Source organism: Rana temporaria, chromosome 1 (assembly GCF_905171775.1).
Source record: "Rana temporaria chromosome 1, aRanTem1.1, whole genome shotgun sequence".
Classification (NCBI taxonomy): domain Eukaryota; kingdom Metazoa; phylum Chordata; class Amphibia; order Anura; family Ranidae; genus Rana; species Rana temporaria.
The window spans coordinates 11,092,772-11,120,165 of record NC_053489.1 but is presented as its reverse complement, the minus strand read 5'-3'; the positions used below and the strand labels follow the sequence as shown (position 1 = coordinate 11,120,165).

General features: G+C 43.4%; 1 protein-coding gene across 1 annotated transcript; it reads left to right on the top strand.

Moving 5' to 3' along the window:
* Positions 1-2,767: 2,767 nt before the first annotated feature.
* Positions 2,768-26,396, top strand: LOC120926697 (vomeronasal type-2 receptor 26-like). The gene is made up of 6 exons (XM_040337260.1): positions 2,768-2,912; positions 3,739-3,932; positions 7,732-7,959; positions 15,692-15,834; positions 15,919-16,067; positions 25,432-26,396. The coding sequence occupies exons 1-6, from the start codon at positions 2,768-2,770 to the stop codon at positions 26,337-26,339; spliced, it is 1,767 nt and encodes a 588-aa protein (XP_040193194.1). The 3' UTR covers positions 26,340-26,396.
* The last annotated feature ends 998 nt before the right edge of the window (positions 26,397-27,394 follow it).

Below are 27,394 nucleotides of genomic sequence, written 5' to 3'. Positions count from 1 at the left end.
TGCGTTCACGTGCGATTCAACAGCAAACGTGAACTTACAGTAAATGCGTTTAAGTGCGATTAAACACCAAACATGCACTTACAGTAAATGCGTTCACGTGCGATTCAACAGCAAACGTGAACTTACAGTAAATGCGTTTAAGTGCGATTAAACACCAAACATGCACTTACAGTAAATGCGTTTATGTGCAATTCAACAGCAAACGTGAACTTACAGTTAATGCGTTTAAGTGTGATTAAACACCAAACGTGCACTTACAGTAAATGCGTTCACGTGCGATTCAACAGCAAACGTGAACTTACAGTAAATGCGTTTAAGTGCGATTAAACACCAAACATGCACTTACAGTAAATGCGTTTATGTGCAATTCAACAGCAAACATGAACTTACAGTTAATGCGTTTAAGTGTGATTAAACACCAAACGTGCACTTACAGTAAATGCGTTCACGTGCGATTCAACAGCAAATGTGAACTTACAGTAAATGCGTTTACGTGCGATTCAACAGCAAACGTGCACTTAAAGCAAAGGCGCTTAGGTGCAAATAAACAGGACACGTGCAGTAGATATGTGCATTCCTGTTCGTACGAATGTTATTTTCGTACGAAAATATTCATTTTCGTACCCGCAGAATAATGTGTACATACGAAAAAATTTAAGCACCAAAATACGAAAACGACGGGATTACGAATGAGTCGCATAACGAACAACCGCAAATACGAATGAACGATCCGACGAAAATACGACAAAACGAAAACGGCAAAAGAACGAATATGACATCTATAACAAAAGACTTGCATTCTTTATTTTGTTTGAATCCTTGTTCTGTTCGTATTTTGATTTTCAGTCGTATGTTCATATGACATCTAACAAAAGATTTTCATTCTGTATTTTGATGGATTACTTTTTATGTTTGTATGTTCATATGACATCTTATAACAAAAGATTTGTATTCTGTATTCTGAATTCCTTTTTTCTGTTCGTAATTTGGTTTCAAAATACAGAATGCAAATCTTTTGTTATAAGATGTAATTTTCGTTTTTTTTGAATGGGCAGTGAGTGTAGTTAGTTAGTGAAGCAGCTTCTCTTTTGTGCTGAGTACAGTAGTACAGAAGAGCCAAATAAACTTTTCTGTGGATTTTCGTCTGAAGGGAGAGATCAGTTGGCTAGACTTTTGAACCTGGAACCCAAAAATGGTTTTCCGATGGAGTTTAAAAACGAACGTTCGGTAAAACGATCGTTTTTATGTTTGTTGTTAAAAAAGTCTGACCAAGTGTATGGGGCTTAACAATAGTTAATATGGATAAGCCGCGTGTTGAAAGTGCCGCGAATCCCGCGATATATTTACGAAAGTACAAAATGACGAAAAATCACGAAAATTATTGTCTAACAAGTAACGAACATGAATTAAACAGAATAACGAACCATCCCGCATGTACGAAAATAAAACGGTAACCAAAATACGAAACAATCGGAATACGAAAAAATCGCGTCGTACGAAAAACGAACGGGAACGAACAGGAAAACGGGCATCTTACGAAAAACGAACGGGAAAGAACCTACGGAACGATACGAAACAGAACAAAAAAAACGAAAAAAAATTCTGTGCACATGTCTAACGTGCAGTAACACCCAGTACGTTTAGGTGTAAACTACACAGCACACAGGCAGGCAATACAACACGTTAGAGCACTGCAGCTATGCACAATCTCCTGCCTGACAAATACTAAGAGCAGATCTAGCTAAGCTATACAGTGTATAAATATACTGTATGTACAACTCCTAGGGATGTATATATATATTCTCTACACACTGTATTTCAAGCTAAACTGACTACCCTGCTCTATCTATCTATCTAAAAAGATAATCTCTCTGTCTCTCTAACTGCTCTCTGTAACAAGCCGGAACACACTACACGAGGCCGCCCGGAAGGCGGCCTTTTATAGTGTGGGGCGTGAGCTAAAGCCCTGAGCCATAATTGGCCAAAGCAACCCAGGCTTTGGCCAATTATGGCTCTTCGTTTTTTGCGCGCGGTGATTGACCAAGCATGCGGGACATACAGCATGCTTGGCCAATCATCAGCGCGCAACGCCGCAGTGAATTATGGGCCGTTTTGCGTCACTCGAATTTGGCGCGAACGACCCGTTTTGTACGAATTTCGTCGAACAATCGAACGGCCGATGTTCGAGTCGAACATACGTTCGTATCGAACGCGAAGCTCATCCCTACTCTTGAGTAGATACCCTTTTTTTTAGTTTAAGTATTTATTATGTTGGAGATTCCAAGAGAATACAAAAACATCGCCAATTGGGCATACCCTAGCGTTGATTTGTGTACAACCAAGGTAAATGAGAACAAAGAAAAATAAGTGAAAAGTGAAAGGTAGGGGGCGCTTGAAAGTATTATCTAAACAAATTAGTATATATATATATATATATATATATATATATATATATATATGTGTGTGAATAACAAACCAACATTAAATAAATAAACAAGAAATTGAATTAATGTGATAAATTGGCAATAAATAAGTAATCGATGTCACCACCGATACATAAACAAATAAATAAAATCTATTCATAAGTATCTGTGTTCAATAGTGCTTGTGTTCAAAGAAGTGCTTGAAGTCCATTGATAGGGGTTTCCACCTCCACCAAGACAAGAATTCACCCCTAATACCATTTTTATTATCAAAATATAAAACCATATAGCCTCGACGTACGTTTCATGTTGCCACGTCGTCAGGAAGCTTCACGAAACACGAAATGTACATCAAGGTGCCTGGTTACGCACAATCACGCACTTCCGGTCCGAGAGTTGGAACGCACGCCAGCTTCCCCAGCGTGGAACAGTCTCCTCACCATTGCAACGCTCAACAGCCTCAGTGCCGGGACACAGACACCAACAAAAGTAAGAGGCCATTTTGCGCTGTATGGTTTTATATTTTTATAATAAAAACGGTATAATACTATGGCGGCCTTCATTTTTCTCTGTTCGGTCCTGTGACATTTGGAGTCTGACTGTACCAAGGGACTAAGAGCCGCGCATGGAGTTCTGATGTACTGGGCTTGTGATTTAAAGCTTTTTTTACCTCTTTTTAATTAAATAGGTCAACATCTTGTGGTAAGGAGCCATCCTTTTGTGTGCATTTGGGGTGAATTCTTGTCTTGGTGGAGGTGGAAACCCCTATCAGTGGACTTCAAGCACTTCTTTGAACACAAGCACTATTGAACACAGATACTTGTGGTGACATTGATTACTTATTTATTGCCAATTTATCACATCAATTCCATTTCTTGTTTATTTATTTAATGTTGGTTTGTTATTCACATATATATATATATATATATATATATATATATATATATATATATATACACACACACACACACACATACATATATATATATATATATATATATAAATACTAATTTGTTTAGATAATACTTTCAAGCGCCTCCTACCTTTCACTTTTTCACATCACCGATTCAGTTTACTGTTTCTTTTGGGGAGCAGCTCATTAATTACTAATATATATGGTACATATTTTATTTATCTAATCACTTTTAGTTGGCGCGAAATTCACATTTTTTCCAAAGAAAAAGACGTGCTAACATGTCGCTTCTACTACGTTACATCAGAACTCGAGGACTTAGTAGTGGACAGGCAGTATAAAACAGATGTGCAAATAGGCATAATATATCACTATAGTAAACAACTGGAGTACTGTTTCCAGGTATCTCCAAATGGGTTATAGCCATGGAGTCACAGACAATTAGAGCATACTTGAGTATCAGAGTGAATCCTTTGCAGGCTAATGGAATGGAAAGGAAGGGAGGTATAGGTTTTGTTCCAGGAAGAGTGGGGCAGATAACACAAAGGAGCACTTCTAGAGTCAGAGATCCAAAGTTTCCAGGCTTTGGCAAATTGGTTTGTTGATATGTTGGCTTTGGCGGAGGAAAATTCCATTAAAAAATGGAGGTTGAGTAGTTGAATGGTATCCTTCAACAGAGGAGGGTGAGTTTTTTTTTCAATTTTTCGCAATCGCCAGTCTTGCTGCTATTAGGATGTGTGTCACCAGAAGTTGTAAATGTTTAGGCCATTTATGAATAGAGAGACCCATGAGCAGATCCAGTGGGGACATGGGGAAGGATATGCCACACAAAGAAAAGATTAGCGTCTTCACTTTTTCCCAGAACTTCTTGACAGGGGGGCATTCCCACCAAATGTGTGAAAGAGAACCGATATTCTCACAGCCCCTCCAACACTTGGGAGAAATATTTGGGTAAATCTTTGCAAGCCTTTCAGGGGTGAAGTACTACTTGTGAAACAACTTCTGTAGGGATTCCCAATGGGTTATGCAATGAGACAGGCAAAGGGGTGCTTTCTGCAAATGTGCAGGCGGAGGAGGATGGTCCAACAAAGAGGACCAGTACCTACGGAGGAAGAGAGTATGAATGGTGAATTTAGGCCTTTCACATTCAAGGAGGTGATCAAGAGGGACATGGTGCAAAGGTGGCTGTGGAGGCACTATCAGAGGGAGAGAGACTACACCCTCTGGCGATATCCCCAAAAAACAAAAAAACAAGGATCTAATAGACCAAACTGACTATGCCGTATTTGCTTCAGGTAAATAAACAGAAACTATACAACTACTAACACTCAGAATAAACGCAACTATATAGGATCAATAGAGGAAAAAACAACAATATTGAAATAACTTGTATTTACAACAAATGTCACACCAACGTGTGCCTAGCACACTTTTAACCTGAGGGGTGGAGAGGAAAACGGAAAGGTAAGTCGTGCAGGCTGGATTGGAGTAGGCTGGGGACTAGGGCTGTGACTAAGGTCATATGTTTTCATCCATTTTATTTGTCACGATCCTGGAAGCAGATGGCGTATGAGAGGAACTATTTTGTCCCGTGTCTCCAGGAGTGATGGGGAGGAGACCCCAGTTGGTCAGCTTTTGTAACCATCCTTTGGCGTGAGGATAGGAATGATGGGCCAAATTCTCAAAAATCGTGCGTAACTTAACTTTAGGGAGTTAAGTTACACTGCCGCAATTTTCCGAAATTAAGTACCGATTCTCAAAGCACTTACCCGGAAAATTGCGGCAGCGCAACTTAACTCCGTCCGTCGCAAGGCGTTCCTAGTTTAAATGGGCGATTCCCATTTAAATTAGGCGCGCATGCGTGTGACGTCATTTTTCCCGACGGGCAGCACGCGAACGTGGGCTTTGTGGATCGCGACGGGACAATAAAGTTGTGTCGGAAAAAAAAAATACGCGCCGGGAAAAAAAATTCAAATTTAACAAAAAATCGCGGCGATCGAAAAAAAGGTCTGATTTTACATGGTGTACTAAATTTACACATTGTAAAACCAGCCCTAATTTTGCGCAAGCAAATCGTAACTTACGCAGAAACCACAATGCTTAAAAGCTTTGTAGATCTGCTTAAGTCCTCATTTGCATACGCAAAGTGGCATTTCAATGAGAAATGCCCCCAGCGGCAGATGCGGTACTGCATCCTAAGATCTGACAGTGTAAGTGTCTTACAGATGTCAGATCTTCTGCCTAACTTTGGAAAAATCCTTTTGAGGATCGTTTCCAAAGTTAGGCACAGAGATACGCAGGCTGAACAGCAGTTCTGCCTGCGTATCTCCTTTGAAAATTTGGCCCGATCTTTTGTTGGTGAGAGATCAGCAACTTTGTTGGGAAACCCCATTTGTACGTTATGTCTTTCTGCTGGAGAATAGAGATGACGGGGGAAAAGGCTCTGCGCATCACTATTGTGGCAGGAGAGAGATCCGTGTACAGCTTGATATTCGCGAATGGGGCTGGCAAGGGTTTAGATGCTCTGGCACCAGAGAGAATTTGTTCCTTGACGTGGAAGAAATGTATGCGGGCCAAAATATCCCTGGGGATGTCGTCAGGGAGGTGCAATGGCTTTGCAATTCTATGTGCCCGGTCGATCAGTGTATCACGGGCATGGGAGCAGGGTTGAGATGAGTTGTTGCAAGTAGGTAGGGAGGTAGCCAGCCTCTTACCTCTGTCAGCGTGTTGTCCTCCTAGGGAGATGTCTGGAGGAGGGAGAGTGTCCATGAAGTCTCTCATGGGAGCAGAGGCTGTGTCCCCTGATGAATGCAGCGATACAGAGCTGGCAGGCAGATACGCTGAGACAGCGTGGGTAGCAGGTGGGTAATGATCAGTCAAACGGCGGGGAATCAGTGGGTTATCGCGCCGCCTCGACATGCTCCGGAGTGTTCCTGCTTCTCCTCTGCTCTGGCAGTGTGGGCTGCGGGGAGAATAGTTGTGGCGGGTTGCTGTTATCCAGGCCGTGGGACAGAGCTCTGACTTCAGACAGCCATTCCGGTCCACAGCAGGCCACGCCCCGAGTAGATACTCCTTTTTAATGTATGCTAATAGTCGGTTGACCTTGATTTCTGCACCTTGGCATTGCATGCTATTGCTGAGCCTGTGGTCTACAAGAATCTTCAGATCATTTTCCATTCTCAATTCCTCCTGGGGTTCTCTCACTGATTAGTAACTTGTGTTCATATTCTTAGCCCCCAGGTGTAATACTTTACATTTTTCAATAACAAACCTCAAGCAAAACATGTAAAAACTTGCAACTATACTTTTGCTCTTTAGAAGATAATATTTGTTCTCCCTATTTTTACAGAGTCTTCAAGAGCCACATAAGTCCCCAGCACAGATCCCCACAACTACTGTGCCAGGTTCATGAGCAGGTGGTCCCCCTGGGAAGGTACCCCCATGTTTAGGGCATGTGGCCTGGCATGGTTAATAATGGGGCAGACAACTGCCCATCCCCCCTTATCCTAGCTACCCAGGGTGCAAGCTTGGCTAAGAGTCCAGTGTAAAATTTTGAGGAGACCTTTTTTTTTTGTTGGGTTTCACTTAAGATTTATACCAGGACTCTGGTATTTTTATAGCACTGGTCGCTGTAAAAATGACAATTGTCCCAAAAATGTGTCAAAAGTGTTTGATGCGTCCGCCATAAAGTCACAGTCATGATAACAATCGCCACTATTACTAGTAAAAAAAATATATTAATAAAAATGCCATAAAACTATCCCCTATTTTGTAGACGCTATAACTTTTGCCCAAACCAACCAATAAACGCTTATTGTGATTTTTTTACCAAAAATATGTAGAAGAATACATATCGGCCTAAACTGAGGGAAAAATATTTTTTATATATATTTTTGGGCATATTTACTATAGCAAAAAGTAAAAAAATATTTTTTTTTCAAAACTGTCGCTCTATTTTTGCTTATAGCGCAAAAAATAAAAACCGCAGAGGTGATCAAATATCACCTAAAGAAAGCTCTATTTGTGGGGGAAAAAATGTTGTTTGGGAGTCACGTCGCACGTCCTTGCAATTGTCAGTTAAAGCGACACAGTGCCGAATCGCAAAAAGTGGCCTGGTCTTTGACCAGCAAAATGGTCCGGGGCTAAGTAAAAAGCATACAGGCTATTTACATTTGGAGAATTAAAACAAGCATTGCAGGAACACAAAAATTCCTTGGTTAACATTTGTTTCCAACCAACACAATGGCAGCAGTCAGCACATGTAGTGTCGTGATGTCACATCTCCGGGCTCCACCCTACACAGTGTTCCATCCAATAAGAAACGTAGTCAGGGGCATGGTTAGGAAATTGTCACTTCCTTGTTTGTTACCTATAATCATTTCTGTCATTTTTAAGCTGTCCCGCTATGTAAAAGAAGTCCAGTACAAGGATCAGAATGGCGAGGTCATGATTTTTAATGATAAAGGAGAACTGCCCAGCCTAATGGAAATTGTAAATTTGGTTACAAATATTGAAGATACAAATATCAGTGAGTGGATGCATGTGGGTTACTTTGATGGGTCCCTTTCAGAGGGTCAGCAACTTACACTAGAACCAGAGTATATATCATGGAAAGGAGACAAGGTGAGTTACACTGGGGAAGCCGATCCAGAACTTATACAAGAAACATTCTAGTTTTGTCCCCAAAGCCATCTCCAGACAAAACCTAACCCCCTCCCCCCATCCTGTTCATAGACCACCAACATCTTCCCTGACCCATTCCATGGTGATTGGATGAAGGTGTCAGGTCTAGATGTGTGCACCACCACTAAATACTGGCAGCTGGTTGGCTTTGGAAGTGTCTATCAGAGCCAGTGGCTCTGATAGTCTTTCTGATTACAGCCTGAGGGCTGTTTTTGGCTTCCAAATAGTTAACCAGGTTAACACTGACAGGCGTCTCAGCCAATCAGATTCACTGGTTCTGGTTACTGGTAAACTGATTGGCTGAAGTGTCATCGAGGGTGGGAGAAGACATTGCGGGATGGTGAAAGGAGGATGGCTGACCCCAGAAAGTTAAAGGGTCACTAAAGGATTTTTTTTAGCTAAATAGCTTCCTTTACCTTACTGCAGTCCTGGTTTCATGTCCTCATTGTTCATTTTTGCTCTAATCCTTCTCTGTTCTGAACACTTCCTGGTTGTCTGTTTCCTGATGAAAAAAGTCATGGGAGCTTTCTCTCTGTGGTCACTAATCAAGAAGGTGTAATTACTGTGTGTCAAAAACCCCTCAACACCAATCAGTTTCGTTTTACAAACCATCACTGCCCTGTATTGGCTCTGTGTCTCTGTACATCACAGAAGCAGGAAACAGCATGCAAAAACGAAACTGAAACTGCAGGTACATTATATGATTGATTTTTATCTATTTTTAATCATTTCTAAAAGGAATCAGTTAACTATTATGTCTCTATACCCTGTAAACAGTCATTTCAGCAAAAAAAAATTCCTTTACAACTCCTTTTAGTGTCGGGCGGGAGGGAGAGGGCAATCTGGCAGCATTTTACAGCTTACAGTGGCGACAATTGATGGGCACAGTGGTGACGATTGATGGCACAGTGGTTGCGTTTGGCATGGCACAGTGGTGACAATTGATGGTCACAGTGGTGACAATTGATGGGTACAGTGGTGACAATTGATGGCACAGTGGCGACAATTGATGGCACAGTGGTAACAATTGATGGCACAGTGGCGACAATTGATGGCACAGTGGCTGCATTTGTTGGCATGGCACAGTGGTGACAATAAATGGGCACAGTGGCAACAATTGATGGCACAGTGACTGCGTTTGATGGCATGGCACAGTGGTGAAAATTGATGGGCACAGTGGCAATAAATCATGGCACAGTGGCTGCGTTTGATGGCATGGCACAGTGGCTGCATTTGATGGCACAGTGGCGACAATTGATGGCACAGTGGCGACAATTGATGGCATGGCACAGTGGCAACAATTGATGGCACAGTGGCGACAATTGATGACATGGCACAGTGGCGACAATTGATGGAATGGCACAGTGGCGACAATTGATGGCACAGTGGCTGTATTTGATGGCACAGTGGCTGTATTTGATGGCACATTGGCTGCCTTTGATGGACACAGTGGCTGCCTTTGATGGGCACAGTGGCTGCAATTGATGGGCACAGTGGCTGTGTTTTATGGGCACAGTGAGGCTTCAATTGTTTTTTTTTCCGTTTGTTTGCGCCCCCCAAAAATGTTGAGCACCAGCCACCACTGGTTCCCATCACTCCCATCACTCATTATACCTGAAGAAGTGGATGAACTGCAAAACATCTTCTACATTACAGAAAAGGTCCAGCTGAATGCGACTGACTACTATTACCTCCCCCTCCTCATCACACAGATCGGGACATAGATACTCATAGAAGGACCCCGACTCCTGTGTACAGAAGAAGATAAAAGACTTTGGAGTGGAACGACCACCATTATTATCCATGGTCAGATTCTACCCAGACCTTCTGAATTCATCAGACTAAAAAATAAGAAAAGAAAAAAAAAAAGTTTAGAGTAGAAATTCCCCCGATCAGAAATTTGCAGTTACTGTATATACATAAAAAAAATGGAGCTACCTGGATTTCTGTATGAGTGACTCCTAAAATGTGGTTGATTTTTACATAAAGTTACATAGTAGGTGAGGTTGAAAAAAGACACAAGTTCATCAATCCAACCTATGTGTGTGATTTTATGTCAGTATTGCATTGTATATCCCTGTATGTTGTGGTCATTCAGGTGCTTATTTTATTCGTTTTTTTAAATTCTAGATGCTCCTCGCTGAGACCACCGCCTGTTGAAGTGAATTCCACATCCTTACCACTCTAATGCCCTGTACACACGATCGGTTCATCCGATGAAAACAGTCTGATGGATTTTTTCATCAGATATCCGATGAAGCTGACTTTCATCAGTCGTGCCTACACACCATTGGTTAAAATAACGATCGCGTCAGAACACGGTGACGTAAAACACTACGACGTGCTGAGAAAAATGATGTTCAATGCTGCCGAGCATGCGTCGACTTTTAACCGATGGACGTGCCCACAGATGATCGTTTTTTTTCTATCGGTTAGTTAACCATAAATTTTAAAACAAGTTCCTAGTTTTTTAACCGATGGATAAAAAACTGATGGGGGCCACACACGATCGGTTAGTCTGATGAAAACGGTCCATCAGAACGTTCTCAGACAAACCGATCGCGTGTACGCGGCATAACAGTAAAGAATCCTCTACGTAGTTTAAGGTTAAACCTCTTTTCTTCTAATTTTAGTGAATGGCCGTGTGTGTTATTAAATTCCCTTTCGTGGAAAAAATGTTTCCCTATCGTGGGGTTACCAGTACGGTATTTGTAAATTGAAATCATATCCCCTCTCAAGCGTCTCTTCTCCAGAGAGAATAAGTTCAGTGCTCACAACCTTTCCTCATAACTAATATCCTCCAGTCCCTTTATTCATTTTGCTGCCATTTTCTCGACTCTTTCGAGTTCCAGCACATCCTTGCTGAGGACTGGTGCTCAGAACAGGACGGCACACTCCAGATGCGGCTGGACCAGCATTTTGTAGAGTGGGAGAATTATCGCTTTATCTCTGGAGTGAATCCCATTTTAATGCCAAAAATTCTGTTTGTTTTCTTGCAGTAGCTTAGCATTGCATGCCATTGCTGAGCCATCTACTAGGACCTCCAGGCATTTTTCCACCCTAGATTCCCCCAGTGTATAGATTGTATTTATATTTTTGCCACCCAAATTCATTATTTTAAATTGTTCTACTTTAAACCTCATTTGCCATGTAGTTGCCCCTATTAATTTGTTCTGATCTTCTTGCAGAGTTACCACATCCTGCAAAGTTATTGCCCTGCTTAGCTAAGTATCATCCCCAAATACAGAGATTGAACTGTTTATCCCATCCTCCAGGTCGTTTATGAAAAAAATTAAATAGGATTGGTCCCAGGACAGAATCTTGAGGGATCCCACTTTCCACCCATTTATCACTACCCTCTAAACTCGCCCCTGTAGCCAGTTTTCAATCCATGTGCTCGCCCTATGGTCCATACCAACGGACCTTACTTTGTACAGTAAATGTTTATGGGGAATTGTATCAAATGCTTGTGAAAAAAACAGATACACCACATTTACGGGCCTTCCTTTATCTAGATGGCATCTCACCTCCTAGTAGAAGGTTAATAGATTGACCTGGCAGGAACGATTCTTCGTGAATAAATGCTGGTTACTGCTAATGATATTGTTCTCATTACTAAAATCTTGTATATAGTCCCTTATCATCCCCTCCAAGAGCTTACATACAATTGATGTTAGGCTAACTGGTCTGTAATTCCCAGGGATGTATCTTGGCCCTTTTTTAAATATTGGTGCTACATTGGCTTTTCTCCAATCAGCTGATACCATTCCAGTCAGTAGACTGTTCGTATAAATTAGAAACTATGGTCTGGCAATTACTTGACCTTCAGGTACAAGCCACTTGATCCCGGTGACTTATTAATGTTTTGTTTTTCAAGTCTATTTCTAATTCTGTCCTCTGTTAGTCACGAGGGGGCTTCCTGTGATGTGTCATGAGGATAAACACAGCAGTTTTGGTTACTGAAGTCCCCCGATTCCCTTGTGAAGACCAAGGAGAATAAATTCAATACCCTTGCCATCTCTCAGTCCTTGGTAACCAGATTCCCTTCATCATTCTTAATGGGACCAATATGATCTGACCTCCCTTTCTTACTTTTTATGTACTTAAAGAATTTCTTTTTACTCTTTTTTTTACTCTCCTCCGCTATGTGCCTTTCGTGTTCTATCTTAGCCACCCTGGAATGCTGATGATGATCCCTCAGCCTTGTATTTTTTGAAGGTCTTCTCCTTTGCTTTTATATGCATTCTTACGTTGGAGTTCAGCCACCCAGTACTTTTATTAGCTCTTTGAAATGTATTTCCCATTGGGATGCACTGGCTAATACCCTTATTTAATATGCCCTTAAAGCATACCCATTTTTCTTCTGTGTTCTTTGTTCCTAAGATTTTATCCCATTTAGTATCTTCTAGTAAGGATCGTAGTTTAGGGAAGTTGGCTCTTTTGAAATTCAGTGTGTTTGTATTCCCCTTATGTTTTCTATTTGTATGATTTTTACTGAAACTAATTTACTTGTGATTGCTGTTTTCTAAATGTCCCAGTATTTTCACATCTGTAATCAAGTCTGTATTGTTGGTAATCAGCAGGTATAGTAATGCTCTGTTTCTAGTTAATGCATCTACCATCTGACCCATGAAATTATGCTGCCTAAAATGTAGGAACTGGCTAGCTTTAGATGAATGTGTGGTTCCTTGCACCCAGTCTTTGTCTGGATATTTAAAATCCCCCTTTATAATTACACTTCCTATCCTTGCCGCTAATCCAAATTGAGATTGGAGGTCCGCCTCTGCCTCCTCCCTCTAGTTAGGGGCCTGTAGCATACTCCCAGTATTACTTTCCCATTAGTTCCCTTAGTTTCCATAAGGATTCCACCTCTGCCCTTGCTCCTTTAGTGATGTCATCTCTCACATTCACTTGCACATCATTTTTAATATACAGACACACACCTCCCCCTTTTTTTCTCCTGTCTATCCCTGCGATATGGGGAATACCCTTGAATGGTTGCCAGCCAATCATAAGAGCTGTTGTACCAAGTCTCTGAAATTCCTACACAATCTAAATCCTCCTCATACAACAGTAGCTCTAGTTCTCCCATCTTGTCCACCAAACTCCTGGCATTGGTGAACATGCCACACAGTTTAGAATGGTCGCATACTATCTCCTTATTGGGTGTTCTGAGGTTGAAAATAGGACTTGTTACTGTACTTACCTCGGGATGAGGAGCTTTAGTCAACCTACCACTAATGCCCCCAATACTACCCTCTGGAATTTGTTACACGCTGACTATCTCTACCTCTGGACCTTCACCCCCATTGCCTAGTTAAAAAGCCCCTCTAATGTTTGTCCATCTTCACTCCCAGCAGATCTGCACCCTCCTCATTTAGGTGCAATCTGCCCCTTCTATAGAGCTGGTAACTGACTGAGAAGTTGTCCCAGTTCTCCAGGAACCCAAACCCCTCCTTTCTACACCAGCTCCTCAGCCACTTGTTTACTTCTCTAATCTCCCTCTGCCTTTCTAGCGTGGCTTGAAGTACCAGCAGTATTTCTGAGAATGCTACCTTGGAGGTCCTTTTCCACAATTTAGCTCCTAAGTCCCTAAAATAATTTTTTTAGGAAACTCCATCTTCCTCTGACTTTGTCATTGTTGCCAACTTGCACCATGACAGCCAGGTCTTCCCCCGCCCCTCCCAGTAATCTGTCCACCAGATCCGTGATGTGCCGAATTCGAGCACCCGGTAGACAACATACAGTTCGGCTCTTCAGGTCTTTTTGACAGATTGTCCTCTCTGTCCTTCTTATGCCTAGTACACACGAGAGGATTTATCCACGGAAACGGTCCGGGGGACCGTTTCTGCGGATAAATCCTCTGGCGGATTTTGATCTCATGGTTGTACTAACCATGAGATCAAAATCCCCGCAGAATTCCGTCCGCGGTGACGTGTCGCGCCGTCGCCGCGATGTTGACGTGGCGACGTGCGCGACGCTGTCATATAAGGAATTCCACGCATGCGTCGAATCATTACGACGCATGCGGGGGATGGATTCGGACGGATTGATCCGGTGAGTCTGTACAGACCAGCGGATCAATCCGTTGGAATGGATTCCAGCGGATAGATTTCTTAGCATGTCAAGAAATTTTTATCCGCTGGAAATCCATCCCCGGGGACAAAAATCAGCGGAAACAGATCCGCTGGATCGTACACAACAGGGGATCTATCCGCTGGAGCCGGTCCGCGGATCAATTCCAGCGGATCGATCCTCTCGTGTGTATGGGGCCTAAGGCCCCGTACACACGACCAAACATGTATGCTGAAACTGGTCCGCGGGCCAGTTTCAGCATACATGTTTGGTCGTGTGTAGGCGCGAGCGGGCCGAATTTCAGCAAACATTTGCCCGCCGGGCCTTTTCCCAGCGGGCAAATATTCCTGGACGTGTTTTAAAACCGTCCGCTGGAATCCTGCCCGCTCGGACATGTGCGGTCGTCAGTACAGACCTACCGTACATGTCCGAGCGCCCGCCGTCCCTCGCATGCGTCGAATGACTTTGACGCATGCGTGGAAGCCTTTAAATGGCAGGCCCGCCCACGTCGCCGCGGCGACGACGCGGACACGCCCCGCGTAGTGTTTACGCGCGGACTTCTGTACGATGGTTAGTACAACCATCGTACAGAAGCCCTCTGGCAGGCATGTACGGTGAAAACGGTCCGACAGGCCGCTTTCATCGTACATGTTTGCTCGTGTGTACCGGGCCTTAGAATTTTCTCTTTGGATTTTTTTTTAGAAGCTTGTTCAGCATAGTTTGTAGAGATGTAAAGTAGGATAGGGGATAGGTATGGGTATGGTTCTGAATTTGTAAAGCAGTTGTGGTCAGTGTAACATTTTAAAAGATGCCAATCTGCCTGACAATTTCATTCATGCTTCGCAAGCTGCTGTGTATCAGATTGTAGCTTGGTAAGTAATGGTTTGAAGTTGGCGCTAACAAGATTTTAGTTGATCTTGTTAATTGTACCTCTAGATAAGTTATGTCTGTTTCTTCCCAGACATAGGAATATTGGGCTTGAAGCAAGTTTCTAGCTGTGGCATCTATACCTAAGTCTAGGATATACGATTTGGTAGTATTTACTTTATAATAGGAGACATTGCTGCATCTTTGGAGGGTTTGCTGAACCTCTGCCAAGGAAGGATCTGGGTTGGTAATCATGAGGATTATGTCATCCATAAAAATATATATTTTGTGTGATGTTTGGCCTATAGTGAATCCAGATATCAGGGGGTTCTCTCTAATGTGTTCTGCCAGGGGTTCCATCAACAGATTAAAGGAGACAATGGGTGAAGGGAGTAGTGGTAAGTCCCCCTCTCCAGTGATCTCATCTGGGAGATCTGTGTATGCCTCATGGGGCCATTTTGAGTCTGACTGATCTTAGGCTGAGGCTTGTTGAAGAAGGCCATCAGTTTCTTCGGGCCAAATTCATTGGCAGGACATAGCTGGCTGGAGTGTAAGGGTGATTACTGATTAGGGTCCTGGATGTCTGTTTTTTGTATTCTGATGTGGACCGCTGTAGCTCTGGTGTTCTCCCCTGGCTTACGAGTTTCGTTATCAGGCAGCCATCATGGACCCTGGCAGACCATGCCCCATCTTTGGATTATTAAAGCAGTGTTTATGTTTGTACTGATAGTTTTGTTGCTGTAACCTTTCTAATGAAAAGATTCTGCTAGTACTTCTAGATGTCTATTTCCATCTTCTGGATCAGAACATATTCTGTGGTATCCAGACTAATGAAGGGCCACCTTCTGGAATGGTCCATGTGTTTCCACCAAGGTATACTGTACATGCTGCATCATTGTAAACATCAGAAGCTCGGCTTCCCTACACTATTATATCTGTACTTTTGCTCTTGAATAGATCATATAGCTCTATATTATCTCAGGTCCCAAGAGGTCAATGCTCCGAGGAATGTCTTCCGGGGTTCCGAAAATCTGTAAGAGAAGGATGTCACCCATGTTGTTATAATTGTGCTCCGTGTTCAGAAGGAGAAATATCAAACCAATCTAGTAAGTTTTATGTTTCTATAAGTATAAATTCTGATATTGAATTAGAAAATGAAAACATTTAAAGTCCTTTAACCACTTGACAACCATGCTCTATTGTTCTGACAGGATGTCATATGACGTCCTGTCATTTAAAGCCTCTAGGGCGCGCGCGCGCACCCGTCGCGTCACTGGGAACACAGTGCGCGTGCCCGGCGGCCGCGATGGCCGCCGGGCACCCACGATTGCTCAGTAACTGAGCAGGGACGTGGAGCTCTGTGTGTAAACGAGCTCCACGTCCTGTCAGTGAGAGAGGAGACCGATCTGTGTCCCTTGTACATAGGGACACAGATCGGTCACCTCCCCCAGTCACCCCCCCTCCACCTACAGTTAGACCACACCCAGGATACACATTTAACCCCTTCTCCGCCCCCTAGTGGTTAGCCCCTTCCCTGCCAGTCACATTTATACAGTAATCAATGCATATTTATAAAACTGTTCACTGTATAAATGTGAATGGTCCCAAAAATGTGTCAAAAGTGTTCCGATGTGTCCGCTATAATGTCGCAGTCCCGGAAAAGAAAACTCAGATCGCCACCATTCCTAGTAAAAAAAAAATAAAAAAAAATCATTATGTTCCCTATTTTGTAGGCAATATAACTTTTGCGCAAACCAGGTTATTGTGAATTTTTTTTTTTACCAAAAATATGTACAATAATACGTATCGGCCTAAACTGAGAAAAAAAAATATATTTTTAAAAAAATGGATATTTATTATAGCTCTTTTTTTGTTTATAGCCCAAAAAATAAAAACCGCAGAGGTGATCAAATACCACCAAAAGAAAGCTCTATTTGTGGGGAAAAAAAAAGTACGTCAATTTTGTTTGGGAGCCACGTCGCACGACCGCGCAATTGTCAGTTAAACCGACGCAGTGCCGGAAGCTAAAATCTCGTCTGGGCAGGAAGGGGGTGTATGTGCCCAGTAGGCAAGTGAGAGAGGCAAGTACTGTATTCACAAAGTACTTGCCTCCTAACTTACGGCGGCGTACCGTAAATGGAGCCGGCGTAAGCGCGCCTAATTCAAATTAGGATGAGGGGGCGTGTTTTATGTTAATGGGGGGGTGTAACGGACATATGCATGCTGCCGGGACAGTTATGATCTTCGTGCAGGGGGACTACAAGGAACTGCATGGCTTGTCACAAGTGGGTGTACCACATTGTATTCTGAGCTCAAAGGGTTAACTGGACAAGGGTCTCTGTCACTGCTGAATGCTAATGTTCCCTTCGCATAGCTAATGAACTCTCTTGTGGAGATAACAGCCTCCTGTGAGGTGTATGCTGATGGGGATTATGTGTGAGTGATAATTGTTTTAAAGGTTAATTGAATTCTATTGTCTGATCAAGCTAAGTTGAGGAGCCGAAATGGCTAGCAGCTGATTGGCTCAAGGGAAGGTCATTCTTTCAAAGTGTGTGTATTGAAGCCCCCCCTGGGGGGGGGGGGAGTGTCATTTGTTTCTGTACAGTTTGTATCCAGATTTAAGGAAGAAAAATGTGACATTAAAGGTCAGTCTGCTTGACTCTGCAAACGTAGCACGTCTCGTTTCTTGAAAGGGCGTTCGATGGGATATACCGGCGGTACTTGCATATCGCAGCTTGCAAGGGAAAAGGACGTCTCCAACGGCTGAGACCCTCACACCAGTGGGTAGCCGTTACATTGGTGGCAGCAGTGGGATGGTCCTTTTATCCAGACAGCAAGTTCTGAATGGAGTCGCAGTACGCCAGGCTGAAAAGATCCACACTGAAAGATCTATTGGAGATTCGTGGTAGGAGCGCCAGCAACAGACCACGGAGGGAGCTGATAGCTGACCTGCTGGAGCTGGACGAAATGGATGAATCCATGGAAGGAACGGAGCCCCTTGCACCTGTCAGCAAAGAAGATGTAATTACTGGGATTGTACAGCGGAGATTATCCTTGTATCCAGAAACGTCCGTGGAACTAATCAACCAGCTGTTCCGGGAAGCAAGGGAAGAGATACAAACGAAGAGGGGACAAGAACTGGAACTGGTAAGAGCGAGACAGCCCATTACACCTGCAGTTCCTACCCCCCCACCTGCTGCTACAGGAAAGAAAATACCGTTCACTGCATTTAAAGCTTTTGTAGAAAGTGAGGAGGAAATCGATGGATATTTGGCGGACTTTGAGAGGCAGTGCTCACTACACCAGGTACCACCAGACCAATGGGTCACTATTTTGTCGGGGAAATTGTCGGGCAAAGCCAATGAAGCCTTTCGGGCTCTCGCTCCAGAGGATATTTTACAATATCAGCAAGTTAAAAAGGCGTTGCTAACCCGATATGCCGTAACGCCAGAAGCCTACCGCCGGCGCTTCCGGGAGTCCAAGAAGATGGCTGTGGACTCCCACATGGAATGGGCCAACCAGTTACAAAGGATGGCATCCCTTTGGGTCCAAGGGTGCAAGGCCAACACCGGGGAGGAAGTATTGCAGCTGTTCCTAATGGAACATTTCTTCCAAGACCTGGCCGCAAACATACAAGACTGGGTACGAGATCGCCGTCCCGCTAACTTAAACGAGGCGGCTCGGCTAGCAGATGAGTACGCGGAAACAAGGAAAGTAAGCCAGGGTACTACACGGCTGGCTCATAAGGTAGAACCGCGTACTCCAACCGTCACCCCACGCCCAGAGTTTCGGGCTCCAGTCCCACCACGTCCTCAGGGGCCTAGCAACTACCCCCGGGATTCGCCTAGGGTGACGTGCCATCACTGCAGCGACACGGGACATATTGCTCGTTATTGCCCTTTGAGAGCTACAAATAACAATTGGAGACGCACAACACCCAACACAGAGGTCACTCCATCACGTCCCTCTGCGGCCCACTGCCTGGAGACCGAGGGGGGCCCGGAGGAATGTCTAGGAATTTGGTATGAGGCAGACCCAATACAAGCGGCCTCTCCGGATAACCGTCAGCATCACCGTCAGGAGGTACGGGTGAATGGACAAGTAGCACAAGGATTAAGAGATTCCGGGACTACTATCACTCTGATTCAAAAACATCTGGTAAAGCCAGAGAACGTGTCCACTCGCACAGTTGCCGTCCGGGTCGCAGGGGGTGCTGTATTTCGCGTACCCACCACCCGGGTGCACTTAGACTGGGGAGCCGGGTCAGGAAAGACCACAGTTGGTATCATGGACAACCTACCTGCCGAGGTGGTGCTGGGCAACGACATTGGCCCTCTGACTTCGGCTTATTTACCTACACCTGCTGCTGCTTGTCCCGTGACCACCCGCGTTGCTGGAATCAACCCGCTTGCTGCTGAGAACCGGGTAAGACTACCTTCCCCGACATGTACTGTAGATCCGGCACAATATCACAGTCTAAAATGGGAATGTGACAAGTTGGCCAGTGAGAAATCAGAGATGCAACGACACTATGTCATGTATTATGAGATGTCCCGTGGCTTGAACATTGAAATGCACAAACAGGCGGAAATTGTCAAAAGATTAAATGGGATTTGCATCCAGGTGGTGCCGTATTTGTCCCAAGAGCATCAGCAACAGGTTTTGGGAGCCATTGAGAGAGCAAAGCAAGTGACTGTTCCAGAATTGAATTCTATTATTCACCGTCACCATCAGCTACCAACCTGGTAAGCCAATGAGAAGGCCGACGGACTGTCCAGGCAAACTGAACTTTTACCCTAACAGCAGACCGGACATCCCCAAGTTGATCCGAAAAGGATCAATCCGGGTCTGCCGGAGTGTTCCACAAAGGGGGAGTAGTGTAACGGACATATGCATGCTGCCGGGACAGTTATGATCTTCGTGCAGGGGGACTACAAGGAACTGCATGGCTTGTCACAAGTGGGTGTACCACATTGTATTCTGAGCTCAAAGGGTTAACTGGACAAGGGTCTCTGTCACTGCTGAATGCTAATGTTCCCTTCGCATAGCTAATGAACTCTCTTGTGGAGATAACAGCCTCCTGTGAGGTGTATGCTGATGGGGATTATGTGTGAGTGATAATTGTTTTAAAGGTTAATTGAATTCTATTGTCTGATCAAGCTAAGTTGAGGAGCCGAAATGGCTAGCAGCTGATTGGCTCAAGGGAAGGTCATTCTTTCAAAGTGTGTGTATTGAAGCCCCCCCTGGGGGGGGGGAGTGTCATTTGTTTCTGTACAGTTTGTATCCAGATTTAAGGAAGAAAAATGTGACATTAAAGGTCAGTCTGCTTGACTCTGCAAACGTAGCACGTCTCGTTTCTTGAAAGGGCGTTCGATGGGATATACCGGCGGTACTTGCATATCGCAGCTTGCAAGGGAAAAGGACGTCTCCAACGGCTGAGACCCTCACACCAGTGGGTAGCCGTTACAGGGGGTGACCCGACGTGATTGACGTTTTTTACGAATGGCGCATGCGCCGTCTGTGTACATATCCCAGTGTGCTTTGCTCCAAACGACGGCCATACCTAACATTGACTAGTCCAGCTATTTGATGGAATAACTTTACGCCTGAAAACACCTTACGTAAACGGCGTATTTTTACTGCGACGGGCGCATGTACATTCGTGAATAGACATATCTAGTCATTTACATATTCTATGCCGAACTCAACGGAAGCGCCACCTAGCGGCCAGCCTAAATATTGCACCCTAAGATACGACGGCGCAGGCTGTCGTATCTTTGCTAGGTTTAAGTGTATCTCAGTTTGAGAATACACTTAAACTTACGACGGCGCAGATTCAGAGTTACGTCGGCGTATCTACTGATACGCCGGTGTAAATCTTTCTGAATCTAGCTATGGATGTTCTTTCGTTTTCATTATTGCGTCATCACACTAAAACTTTCTTGAGATATTCAACATTTACTGTATATTGTTCCAAAATTGTTTTGGTTTTGTATGGCTTTTAATTCATATTTAATATTACCATCTTAACTACATTTTTTTTTTTAAGGCAAGCCACTTCCAGACCGCACTTTAGAAGATTTACTGTCACAGGGCGGCCCTCCTGTGCAGGATCACGTATATATATATATATATATATATATATATATATATACATACACACACACACACACATGATTCTGCACTTTCACCTGCAGGAGGTGCACATGCCCCACCAGTGGGCTACTTCTGCTGTGATTAATCACAGCACAAGCCGATCTGCGGGTGCTGGGTACTGGATGTCTGCTGGCACTTGTTGATCATCAGTAAAACACACAGAACTGAGATCTGCCTATGTAAACAAGGCAGATCTCTGTTCTGACATGGGGGAAGGGATGGATTCTGTGTCCCTGCAAAGCGCAGAATAAAATTCATATCTTCCCCTAGTAAAAGCAGCGCACACAGTACACAAAAACACTGGCTAGGCACACAGATAACCCTTTTATGGCCCATGATGTTCATCCCCTTCCCAGCCAGTGACATTGACAGTGCATTTTTTTTTTGCACTGATTACTGTATTAGTGTCACTGGTTCCCGCAAAGTGTCAAAAGTGTCAGTTAGTGTCAGATTGTCCACCACAATATCACAGTGCCTCTCTAAGTCACTGATCACCGCCATTACTAGTATATATAAAAAACAAAATCATAAAGATATACCACAGTTCACATAAACCAATCAATATACTCTTATTGGGATTTTTTTTTTCCAAAAACATGTAGCAGAATATATATCGGCTTAATTTTTTTTATTGAATGTGTTTGATAGCAGAAAGTAAATTTATATATATATATATATATATATATATATATATATATATATATATATATATATATATATATATATATATATATATATATATATATGAAAAAAACTTTGTGGGACTTTAAATGAGGCGAGAACTAAAGGAGTAGCCGCCTCCATCGATAATCTTGATTAAAAAAAAGGGGAGAACAAGTAGTGGGACTTTAAATGAAGCACACAGCAGCAAAAAGGATGTCAAGTGATCGGGAAATAATATTTATTTATGTTGTACAGTTTCATATAAAACATTTTGGGGATATAACCTCTAAAAAACATTTGAACATATATGTGAACCCTTTTGGAACGATATGGATTTCTGCACAGATTGGTCATAAAATGTGATCTAAGTCACAACAATAGACAATGACAGTCTGCTTAAACTAATAACACACAAATAATTAAATGTTACCATGTTTTTATTGAACACACCATGTAAACATTCACAGTGTATGTGTAAAAAGTATGTGCACCCTTGGATTTAATAACTGGTTGAACCTCTTTTGGCAGCAATAACTTCAACCAAACGTTTCCTGTAGTTGCAGATCAGACGTGCACAACGGTCAGGAGTAATTCTTCACCATTCCTCTTTACAGAACTGTTTCAGTTCTGCAATATTCTTGGGATGTCTGGTGTAAATGACTTTCTTGAGGTCATGCCGCAGCATCTCAATCGGGTTGAGGTCAGGACTCTGACTGGACCACTCCAGAAGGTGTATTTTCTTCTGTTTAAACCATTCTGTTGTTGATTTACTTCTATGCTTTGGGTTGTTGTCCTGTTGCAACACCCATCTTCTGTTGAGCTTCAGCTGGTGGACAGATGGCCTTAAATTCTCCTGCAAAATGTCTTGATAAACTTGGGAATTCATTTTTCCTTCGATGATAGCAATCCGTCCAGGCCCTGATGCAGCAAAGCAGCCCCAAACCATGATGCCCCACCACCATACTTCACAGTTGGGATGAGGTTTTGACGTTGGTGTGCTGTGCCTCCTTTTCTCCACACATAGTGTTGTGTGTTTCTTCCAAACAACTCAACTTTGGTTTCATCTGTCCACAGAATATTTTGCCAGTACTGCTGTGGAACATCCATGTGCTCTTGTGCAAATTGTGAACGTGCAGAAATGTTTTTTTTTGGACAGCAGTTGCTTCCTCTGTGGTATCCTCCCATGAAATCTATTCTTGTTTAGCGTTTTACGTATCGTAGATTCGCTAACGGGGATGTTAGCATATGCCAGAGACTTTTGTAAGTCTTTAGCTGACACTCTAGGATTCTTCTTCACCTCATTAAGCAGTCTGCACTGTGCTCTTACCGTCATCTTTACAGGACGGCCACTCCTAGGAAGCGTGGCAGCAGTGCTGAACTTTCTCCATTTATAGACAATTTGTCTTACCATGGACTGATGAACAGCAAGGCTTTTGGAGATACTTTTATAACCCTTTCCAGCTTTATGCAAGTCAACAATTCTTAATTGTAGGTCTTCTGAGAGCTCTTTTGTGTGAGGCATCTTTCACATCAGGCAATGCTTCTTGTGAAAAGCAAACCCAGAACTGGTGTGTGTTTTTTATAGGGCAGGGCAGCTGTAACCAACACCTCCAATCTCATCTCATTGATTGGACTCCAGTTGGCTGACACCTCACTCCAATTAGCTCTTGGAGATGTCATTAGTCTAGGGGTTCACATACTGTTTACACCTGCACTGTGCATGTTTACATGGTGTGTTCAATAAAAACATAGTAAAATGTAATTCTTTGTGTTTTTAGTTTCAGCAGACTGTGATTGTCTATTGCTGTGACTTAGATGAAGATCAGATCACATTTTATGACCAATTTGTGCAGAAATCCATATCATTCCAAAAGGGTTCACATACTTTTATTGCAACTGTAAGTGGCATAGTAATCCACAATCCAATGGACATACATAGTAAATAAAACAAATCATAAATACATTCATGAGCATGGCCAAGATGAAATTGGCCTAGGTGGCCTAGGTAATCTGTCTAGATTCATCTAAAAATACAGGAAACAAAGAGGGAAGAAACAAAGAGTTGAACATTTTCGAATGGTAAAAAGCATAAATTAAACCATGTGAAGGTTAGTGTTATTGATCCAGGGTAAAATAAGAATTGATGGCTCAAAAAAAATAGGAGTTGCTACCTCGATGACTTTCGCGTCTTATAACCGCTCATCAGGAGCATAAAACATGGGAATTGTCTAGAAACAAAGAATAAAGATTCCAGATAATCTCAAAAATCGATTTTAGGAAAATAAAAGTAAAACACAAAAAGGACAAATTAGAAAATGAAAAAAAAAAGGGGAAGTATAATAGGATATTTAAAACATGGTGGTACGTTCAACTTATATCTGCATCCACACAGTGACAGCGAGGCAGCGGGAGTCACCGGTATAGAGTATCATCTCCGGGCGCCAAGGTGACATACAGGGGCGATGACAACTGGTACAGGCAGATCCCAGGCTGCGAGTGTGGGTATATGACCCTGGTGAAAAATTATGGTGATGACCCCCTAAGGGGGGACCTAAGTGAAAATATATGTATTGTTAAGTGAAGATGATTGAAAATGTGTATTGTAAAGGTATGGGTGAGGATGATTGGTGTAGAAAATGTGAATGTATAGGTGAGGTGTATAAAGAGTGATAGAGAAGGTAGGAATAAGGGAAGAGATAAGTCCCACTACTTGTTATCCCCTTTTTATGTATTTTTTCAAGATTGTTGGTCTTTTTTTGTTTATAGCACAAAAAAAACAGAGAGGTGATCAAAAAATGACCTGTGTTATGTACCACGTACCTGGTAGCCAGAGCCTGGTCGCAGGAGGAGGCCTGTCTTACGGCTCCGGCTCACAAGCTGCTGGAGTGGGGAGCATGGTGGGGTAGGAGTGTCGGAGTAGCGTGTAGTAGATGCGGGTGCTGATCCCTTCTGGAGCGGTGGGACTGAAGACCACTGAAGCTGAGGAAGTGGGTCAGCGACCCTAGCTGAAGGGTCCAGGTACAACGGCAACAAGCTGGTAAGGTAAGTTGGTTAGCAGGTAATAGCAGAGTCAGGCAAGCCGGGTCACAACGGATAATCAGGTAATCAGGTACGGAAGACTGAAGCGTAGTCGTGATACAGCAGGAGGGTCTGGCAGTGGTGGATCAATCAGAGGAGCAGGGTCAATGGAAGCCAAGATCAGAGGTTGGAGAGGTACGGATGGTCAACAAGCCGGGTCAGAAGGTTAAAACAGACAATCAGGTTCAGATGCAGATTAACACTCAAAAGCTTCAGATCAGACAGCAATGTGCTGGGCAAACTATTGAGCTTTTAAAGGAGATTTGGGCCAAGCCGAATTAACATGCACACGCGCGCTCCCGCCGCGCGCCTTCCCGTTGTGCACGAGCACGTGCCGTTGGCGCATGCGCGCATTGGATGAGCGAATGCGTGCAGTTACAGGTGAGCGCTGCTGTCTCAACCGAATGATGGTCCGCTGGGATTGAGATGTAAGTCCCTACCAGCCTGGTCATGAAGTCTTCTTAGTAAATCTTCTGGAGATCAAGTGGTTAAGGAAAAATACAGAACAAAATATTTAATACTGTCAAATAGCTATCGTGCCTAATGTTATTTTCACTTCTTTTTACTCTACAGACAGTGATTTCTGCAAGAAGTGTCCTGAAAATGAATGGCCTAACAAAGCTAAAACTATTTGTATTGACAAGGTCAATGAGTATTTATCATACGAGGAGGACATTCTAGTTTTATTTTTTTCTATAACTTCAGTCATATTTGCTACAACATCTCTTCTAATACTTGGACTATTTGTTTGGTTTCGGAGCACTGCCATAGTCAGAGCCAATAACCGGAACCTCAGCTTCATTCTGCTCCTCTCCCTCATACTGAGCTTCCTTTCTGTATTCCTGTTCCTTGGCCGTCCTGTGGATATTACCTGTATGCTGCAACAAGTCACTTTTGGAGTTCCCTTCACCATCTCAGCATCTTCTATCCTCGCCAAAACCACCATGGTCTTCATTGCTTTTAAAGCCACCAGACCTGGAAGCTCTTGTAGAAAATGGGTGGGAGTCAAACTTCCCAATACAGTTATGTTATTCTGCTCATCCATTCAGGTTATGAATTGCATTCTCTGGTTGTCCATCTCTCCACCATTTCAGGAGTATGACATGGACTCCTATCCTGGGAAGATCCTCATTCAGTGTAATGAAGGGTCAGTTATCGGCTTCTACTCTATGTTGGGTTATATGGGGTTTCTGGCAGCTGTGAGTTTTCTTCTGGCTTTCATGGTGAGGACATTACCGGACAGTTTTAATGAGGCCAAGTACATCACCTTCAGCATGCTGGTGTTCTGCAGTGTCTGGATTGCCATGATCCCCGCCTATCTGAGCACCAGAGGGAAATACATGGTGGCTGTGGAGATATTCGCCATACTGACCTCCAGTGCTGGAATATTATTGTGTATGTTTTCTCCAAAACTCTACATTTTACTTTTCAAACCTGAACTGAACACAAGAGGGACAATGCTGGGGAAGAGAATGATGTAAATGTAACACATTGATTCAATGTATAATGCTGTAGATCAGATTAAACAAATTCAGTCATATTGTTTCCATCATCATCATTATGAATGACATTATCATCAGAATTATGATTTTTGGGGACATTGACTGCCTTCTATCTGCCTATTGTACATAAGTGGATGGAAGGTGGATGTCACAGGATTGGATGATATTTTAGAGCTTCATTTTTTTCTTGCTCTTACACGCCCCCCAGCATGCACAAGCAAAGTACTGTCACTGCATTGTCCATTGGACAGTGCTGATCACAAATAAAATGCTGTGACCAATCAAAGCATCACACAATGTAACCAACACCTGAAGATAGCAGCTTGCCCCCACTTTGCCCTCACACACTGATTGGAGAGTGATAGAAAATAAAGATTCCAGATCACCAGCCAGTACAAGTGCAATCCAGTACCAGCAGTACCAGAAACAGCTTCAGTCTTCCTTCTATTATCATTCATCCCTCTACAGCACAGGTATCAAATACAAGGCCCACGGGCTGAATACGGCTCACCGGGCCTTGAGAAGTGATCCTCCAACCCAGTTTTGTAGCCGGAATGTGGAACTCCAATCTAGTTCTCACCCTCCGCTCCTCACTGTCACTTGTAAACACAGAAGCCTTCTATGTTTACAAGGGACATCTTTGCTCTCAGTGGTTCCTGGAAATAACAGATCCCTGTACACACTCACAGTGGGGCCCAGCGGGAACAGATCTCCAGAATCTGAGAGAGAAAACAATCTCCCTGCAGGGTGAGGCAGAGCCACCTACACAGGGAGGTACTAGAGTCAGGCCAGGTAAGAGAGAGAGATGTGAGGAAGCTTTGGAGAGGGGGTGAGGTTGCACACTGTGCATAGTGCACTCCTGAATTCTACACTCTGTACATAGTGTAATCCGGAACTCTGCATTCTCTATGTAACACACTCTTTACCCCTGAACTCTGTACATAGCACACCCCAGATACAACTGGTCCTCTAAAGGCAACCATACTGCTGATGCGGCCCACAATGAAATTGAGTTTGACATCCCTGCTCTACAG

Bases quoted from the DNA above. Each gene is read 5' to 3' on its own strand.
- LOC120926697 (XM_040337260.1), top strand. From the start codon at position 2,768: ATGTACATCAAGGTGCCTGGTTACGCACAATCACGCACTTCCGGTCCG. The intron at 2,913-3,738 runs GTAAGAGGCCAT...TACTGTTTCCAG, and splicing joins GGACACAGACACCAACAAAA to GTATCTCCAAATGGGTTATA. The intron at 3,933-7,731 runs GTTTGTTGATAT...GTCATTTTTAAG, and splicing joins TTCCAGGCTTTGGCAAATTG to CTGTCCCGCTATGTAAAAGA.